Below are 8,112 nucleotides of genomic sequence, written 5' to 3'. Positions count from 1 at the left end.
TTTATAAAATATTATATAATTTATATAATTTTTTTTTTTAAAAGTAAACATTAGAAAAAAATATTAGAAAGAAAAATTGTTTTATATAATGATGTACATCAATTTTTTATATATTTTTTTTTCTTTAATATTTTTGCAGAAAAATTTTTTTAAAGCAATACTACATATGTTTTTACAATATATGAAACCATTATATCTTATGTCAAGACAAATTCATTCATGTGTCTGACCATCATTTTCAAGACCAAAAGATGCAAAAAATAAAGCAAACATTTTGTATATTATATAATGTTTTCATTTTTAAATTATTTACACTTGATGATGTATTATAAACGATATTTTTAAGTGCATCATAAAAAGAAATTCAAAGAAAACAAATCTGGAATCATTGATAATCATTTGTACCATAGGTCTGTCAAGTTTCAATTTTGTTTGGATAATAATATGCTATTCAAGAAAAATTGTTTTATATAAATTATTTTACAATTATGAATTGTACAAAACAATAGACATCTAAAACAAAAATAATAAAAACCACTAAAAATGTATTGCATACAGCACAAAAAATGTATTCTAGCTAACAAAACTCATAATGAATACAAAATGTAAATATATCAATATAATATACAAAATATTTCTTTCATTTCTTGAAGATCATATAATATATATTATAATATATTCTATATATCTATATATTCTAAGATCATATATAATGTATAATAGATAATCTTGAAGATCACTTGTCATGCATATGAATGAATTCATCTTGACAAACATGATTTCATATATAATGTAAAAATATATACAATAATATTTAAGTATATAATTATTAAGTATATATATATATAATAATATTTAGTATTTAATAGTATATACAATAGCATTTAAAAAAGTTTATCTTCTCGAAAATTATTAGAGAAAATATAATAATATATAAAAATTTCATGTCCATCATTGCACAGTTTACAAAGAAACTTAAAAAAAAAAACGTTTCCCTCTAACACTTTTTTTTTTCCTTTTTTATTCTTCATAATTATATTCTTTTTTTATTCTTCATAACTTTGATTTTCAACTCCCGTTTTTCAGATTCAAAGCTCCGATAGGATGTCCGGATTGCAGCAGCGTGGCGTTCTGTGGAAGAAAGTGCAGGGATGCAGCTTTGGCCAGCTACCACAAATACGAGTGCAAAATTTTGGTCCTGTTGATAGGTATATTACACGGCTTACAAAGAACGATCCTTTCACCTGATCCACATTCCGAAAGACGATCATCTGTTGCTTCGTCAGGCTCGGGGATGAGCGTTCTGAGCATGCTCGCCTTGCGAATGGCGACTCAAGTTGGTCCAGCCGGCTGCCTCCGCATTTACCGAGCATTAAATCGTCAAGATTCTGTGATAGACGGGGAGGAAATTGCAGAATCATCGACGATAACAACAACGACGGAGAAACTGAGCAAATCGGCGAAACGTCGTTCGAGAAGGAAGAAACTGCGAGACTCGAGGCGGTCAAAGGGGGAGGAAACGGTAGCGGAACGTCGGGAAATAAAAGGAGAGGAAGAAGAAGATGAGGAGAAAATGGTGGAAAATATGGATCTACGAGTATACGATCTCGTGATGCATGAAAAACGAAGGACGGCCAAGGACTTTTTCGAAAGATCCTTGATGGCAGCGTTCCTTTTCAAGTGCTTGCAGAAAGTTGGATTCTTCGATAATCCCTCGAGCAACGAAGGTAAGTTAGAAAGGGTAAGAAATGTTTTTTTTGTATTTTCTGATTGTACTTGGTGAGAAGAGATGTTATAAGAAGTGTAAGAAAGAAATCAGATTGTTTATATAAATTTTATTAGAAGTATACAAATGTTAATTCAGCATGATTAAATTATCAATAAGAGATTATTTACTCTAAATAAAAATATAGAATTAATTTTATTTCGAGAAAAACGAATTTTAGAATTCATCGATGTGATTTTATTCTATATTTTTTTATTTATTTTCACAAGTAATAATAGAACGTTTTATCGGCAGTTAATTAATAATTTTCAATCGAAAATTAACTAATATAATTATACTTAACAACTTTTCGAACTTAATTTTCTCGAAAACAAAATCTAGAAAAAAAAAATTTTATTCTATATTTTTTTTTTTTTTTTCATGAAAAATCACATCATCTTTATACCTACTTGTGTGTTTATATGTTTTTTATCTTTCTGCATATCATACACACTTTTGTATTGCTTATTTATTATAGTAATGAAATTTCCAATCTTTAAATTATTACATATGGAAAAAAACCATTGTTATATACTTTGTATAATGTTTTTCCATTGATAAAATTTTATAAATGCATTTTTAAATTGTACATTTTCTTAGAATTTTAATGCAAGATTTTTAATTTTGAAATATTTAAAATCATGTTTTCTAAAATTATATATAAAAATATATAAAAATACATATATATTTTGAATTACATAATTCAAAAATTATGATTATATATATATATATATAAGTAAAAAAGTCTTAAACAAAATTCTTATAAAAGCACAAATCATTATAGTTTTTTAAACATTAACATGTTTAAAAATTGAAAACAATTCTTTTAAACTTTTATATTTATTTATATATAATACTCGATATCGATTAGATTATATTAGATAATTTTGGAAACAATATATTTCTATATATTCAAAACCGTTATTACATATAACATATTATTTCATCTTTATCAAAGAATATAAAAAAAATTTAGAAAAAAATTAAAATAATGCTTCAAAATAGAGTTTAACTATGTTCTTTCATTTCAGAAATGCCCAACGATCGAGAGATCGCAGTGGCTAGTCTCCTGCTGAAACATCTTCAATTGTTGCAATTCAACGCGCACGAAGTATTCGAGACGCGACTTGGAACGGAGCATCGGTTTCGTGGTAGCAAACCTATCTATATAGGAGTAGCCATTTATCCGACAGTTGCCCGATTCAATCACGATTGTTATCCGGCGGTAACCAGGTGGTTTTTAGGGATAAATTATTCGAGACTTTTCGAGTTCTTAAGCCTCGAAACTTTTTGCTATTTTTTCGGAATATAATAGAACATAACAAATAATTTGCATAAATTATTTACGAAAATAATAAATTATTCACGACAATATTAATTTATTTTTATTATATTTACCATTTGTATTATAATTTGAATTTTTAGTCAGATTCATTATTCAATTTCATCAATTCATTAAATATAATTAATTTAAAAAAATAAAAAACAAATATTTAATTTATTGTTATTATTGATCAGTTATGAATCTGAATTTAAAAAATTTCAGAAATTAAAAGTTTGCTAGCATTTTAATTTTTTACAAGACAGATGAATATTTCTCAGAAAAGAAAGAAAAATATAAATATTTTAAGTGTAGAAAGTTTCGAGAGCTCATAAAATTCGAATTTAAAAATCCAGTCTCAATCTTTAATTACAGTAATTCATTTAATTGTCGCAGAATTAGCATAGAATTCGTTATGGAAGATATAAATCTCGTGACAATTGTTTTTTCTCGATTTCATTCTTTAAATTTCATTAGTTTGATTAGAAACAAGAGAGAAAAACATTCATTAGAGATGCTCATATTTCTTTTTACGATACGTAATACTTTAATGGACGGGCACAGCATTCTTATTTATTTTTTGCACATATAACGAGCAAATCTCATTGCGCCATAATATATGAATACGACTAATATTTTACAAATATTATTGATTTGATTTGAAGAAACTTAATTTTGTAACTAAAAAATTAATCATATATAGATTTAATTGTTATTTTTTTATAAAAATAATTACCTAAAAATTATCTAACCTAACTTAATCTAATTAAAACCAATTCATGAAGTGGAAATATGAAATAAAATTTTTATGTTTTTTTTTTATTTTTATAAAAACGACAAATAAAAATTTGTTCTATTCAAAACTGAAATCTTCACAATCCCCAAAGTATTAAGTTTTTAATGACGCATGCGTACTTTAAAAAACTGGTTAACAAAACACTATGATATTTCGTATTCGATCAATCATATCTTTTCACACTAAAATTCTTTGAAATTATTATACTTTTTATTTCATTTCTTTAGATATTTTCTCGGTCGTTGTATCGTGATTCGAGCAACTCGCAGTCTCCAACCAGGAGACGTAGTCGCTGAAAATTACGGGCCTATATTCACGAAACGAAACTTAGAGGAGAGGCGAAGAAATCTGGCTGGAAGATATTGGTTTTTCTGCGAATGCAATGCTTGTCGTGAAAACTGGCCATGCTTGGAAATTATGACAAACGATGATGTTAGACTGAGGTGAATGTGTTCTTCTTTTTTTCTTCTCTTATCTTGTGTTAGTTCAATCTATAAAAATCTATAAAAATGTTTCTGTGTTGTGAAATAAGATCTGAAGGAAGATATGAAGTACAATCAAAAAGAAATCAAATTGGATTTAGAATAATTAATTATACATGTACTGCATATCTCTTCGTGAATTTAATGACTTTTTAAAAAAAAATGTGAATAGAATTTTTTTTAAAAAAATAATATTATATATTATTATATAATTGTATATTATTATATATAATTATATATTTTATAAATATATAATATTATATATTATAATATAAAAATCTGACAGCAATTACAATGAAAAAAAATAAAAACTATCTTTATACAATTAAATAAATTTTACGCTTTTATAAATTGTTTTTAACCACTTTATTATGATGTATATACTTTTGGAAGATATATTTTTAATATATTCTTTTATTCTCAGGTTAGAACAAATACAAAAATTGATATACAAAAATATCGATTAAGTATTATTTATTAAGATATAATTCAAATTTGTATAGATAAAATGAGATAAAATGAGACAAACTTTCTAAATCTCACGAATATATTAATATCCTGTATAAATAATAAAAAAATAATTATAGAAATTCGTTGCATTTCAATAATTTTAAAAAAAGAATAAAAGATAATCTAATCAAAATTAATTCATGAAAATATGAAAATGAAAAATCTTCATTTCGAATTATCTTTTTCTTTGAATTGAAATAAATTTAAATATATATAGGCAATAATGCTAATATCAATTTCAAAATTTCAATATAGCTGTTGCATAAATATCTTTTGATATTATAGCGGAAATTTTTGCTAATTAATTATTATTAATAATAATATAATAGTATAAAACTTTAAACAAATTTCAATTTTTGTTATTATCTATTAACCTAACTTATTCTAACTTAAACTATATTAAATCTAATTAAAATCTGAAAAATATTATGATATATATAATGAATATATTTATATCTTAAAAATCGAACAGATATATATATAAAGAAAAATAATTTATTTTTTTTAATTAATTAAAATTAACTTTGATAATATATTCCAAGATCATTGAAATCAATGAAAAGTTTTTTAAAATTAAATCACTAAAAAAATTAAATCACTAAAAATATAAGTTGATTATTATATAAATATTGAGTTCAAATTGTTATCTCTATATTAATACAGTAATTTTCTAGATATTTTTTAGTATCATCTGCTCAATCATCAATTTTTTTATTTTTCTCATATAACATTATAACAAAATATTTAAAATAATCTTATTATAATCTAAGAAGATATATTGATATATTCATCAAATTTTACTGAATTAATAATTTTATCTTTTTCAAAAAATCTTCCTTTTCAACCTCTTCAACAATATGTTTTCATCATATAAAACAATTATGATTTAAATTAAATCTTCCATAATAACGAAACAAAACAATACAAATATATTTTTCATGACAAATAGTATAATTCTTTATTAATAAAAATTAGGATACTATATATTTTTTCTATTAGTAAAATTAAATTGAGTTAAGAATAATATGCAGTAATCGAAATTACATGATTTCATTTTGACCAAATTTTTCTTGATTTCTATATAATATTTATTCCAATAGATATTTATTCCAATATTTATTCCAAAAGATATATTATTCAAAATATATTATAGAAGATATAATTGCAAATGTTTCAAAATTGGATTAATGGAAAAATAATATTAGTTTTATAAAAAAAATAGATCAATTTATTATAATATTCTATCTAATTTTTAAATTATTTAAACTTTGTACGAATATTATGAAATTGTTATAATATATTAATAAATATTTTTCATATTTTTCAAAATATATATTAAAAAATGATAAGATTTATATATTAGTAATTTTATCATTTATCCTTAAATGATATTATCTTGTAATTCGAAATTTAATCAAATTTAATCAAATAAATTGTTTACGGATACACATGTTCATTTACAACATTTATAACATCTCAAAAATATAGAAAACATTATTCTCAGAATAATTCTTTTTTATTTTTTTTTAAATTCATATGATTGAGAAATTGTCTTACGTTTAGGTATTACAATTTTTTTTAATTTAATTGAAATTGATTTATAAAGTCAAAAATAAAATACCTTAAGAACATATAATACCTTCATAAAATGAATCTATCATGTTACATATGAAATTATTTATTTTATCAGGATCAAAAAACTTTTTTACCAATTCAATATTTAAAAAAATATTAAAACAATAAAAACATCTACAAATATTTATATAGAAACTATTCATTTCAATGAAAATCTTTAGACTAATTTATAATAAAATTTTTATATTCACAGCCTAGTTTATTTTTGATTACAATTTCATAAATTCTTTTCGATCGTAGATGTCCAACCAAAGGATGCTCTAACATTCACCAACGTCCACGAAATTCCAGCAAATCCATCTTCGAATGCTCCTGTTGTCGACGAAAAATTGATTTGAGAAAACCGTTGGACCACGTGCGCGAATGCGAACAACTATACACTCGAGGATTTGAAGCAATGGAAAAAGAACAACCCGAGAAGGCACTGGAGGCATTCTTTGAAGCAACGAGCAAGTTTCATAAAATCGCTATGCCGCCTCATAAAGACACTCACTTGGCTGAAATTGCAGCGAGCGCGTGCATGGCGGATGAAGGAAACGTTTACCGACTTGATTCTTTCCTTTGATTACGCGAATTCGCTATCATCTATTTGTGAACAACGAAACAGGAAGAAATGAAACTAACAGGAATAGAAAAACAAAAAAAATTATGTGATTATTACGTTCATCGTAGTTTGATCATTTGAGCAACATTTATCTCGATAAATGATGATTAAAATAAAAATATTTCAAAGAACGAAATTGTTACAAATATCACGTGATAGATCGGAAAAAAGGAGAAATATATGGATAATCGATGTGAGAGTGTAACAAACTTCACCCTCAATTCGTGAGTTTTGCGATTTTTTTGGCATTTATTTTTTATAATGCACATGTTTCGTGAAAAAATTAAATTCCGTATATGAAAGTAGCTTTTCCAAGTTTCGCATTTCGGTACAAAATTCACTGGGTTCAAAGGGAAGGAGGGAATCGTCAGTCGTTGAGGAAACAAGGATAAGGATAAGGACAAGGATATATGGATTGGGATAAGGAAAAATATGGAAAAAGGTTAAGGTTAAGAATGAGGAAAGCAGGATAGATCGATCGATGGGATATCGATCGACGGACGTCGTGTTGCAACGCGTCCAGGTCGCGACCGGCGAGATCTACGTCTCCTCTTTTACCTGTTGTTTCTTCGAGAGCCACAAGTTCCCTCGACATTCTTTTTTTCTTTCATTCCTTTTTCTTTCCATTTGTCCCTCGATCCGAGATTCTAAGGACAGCTCATCGTGCATCATTGCGATCGCTCCTCGCGAAAAGCTGAATTTAAAACTAATTGACTGTCGCAACGAGTTGGTACGCGAATTGTCACGATCCTCTCGTACTCGTCTCTCCCTCAAAAGTAATAAACGCGATCCAAAAACGTCTCGCGTGAGATAAACGAGACGAGAGTACCGAGAATGGTCGAGTACGATTGTCACTCGACTAATTAATTCCAGGCCATCGAAACGGGAACGCATCAACATTACAGATCGCTCGAAAGAGATCGTACGATCGCTTTGCGCTCGCTGTTCAACCGCAACGTGGCCGATTTTTAAACATCGCGTTGCCTGTTGCGCTCACAC

General features: G+C 26.0%; 1 protein-coding gene across 2 annotated transcripts in view; it reads left to right on the top strand.

Annotated features, from left to right (window-relative positions):
* The window catches only part of LOC102680819 (SET and MYND domain-containing protein 4-like), a 31,264-nt gene extending 23,340 nt beyond the window's left edge, over positions 1-7,924 (top strand). For both annotated transcript variants that reach the window (XM_031513812.1, XM_006622766.2), the window contains 5 exons: positions 1,087-1,208; positions 1,287-1,727; positions 2,797-2,998; positions 4,110-4,325; positions 6,750-7,924. In XM_031513812.1, the coding sequence (XP_031369672.1) occupies positions 1,087-1,208; positions 1,287-1,727; positions 2,797-2,998; positions 4,110-4,325; positions 6,750-7,074 (1,306 nt within the window). In that variant the 3' untranslated portion in view covers positions 7,075-7,924. The remainder of the gene's footprint in view (positions 1-1,086; positions 1,209-1,286; positions 1,728-2,796; positions 2,999-4,109; positions 4,326-6,749) is intronic.
* The last annotated feature ends 188 nt before the right edge of the window (positions 7,925-8,112 follow it).

The sequence above is a fragment of the Apis dorsata genome, unplaced genomic scaffold (genome assembly GCF_000469605.1).
Source record: "Apis dorsata unplaced genomic scaffold, Apis dorsata 1.3 scaffold_741, whole genome shotgun sequence".
NCBI classification, from domain to species: Eukaryota; Metazoa; Arthropoda; class Insecta; order Hymenoptera; family Apidae; genus Apis; species Apis dorsata.
The sequence above is the reverse complement of the archived record's forward strand: the minus strand, read 5'-3'. Positions and strand labels throughout refer to the sequence as shown.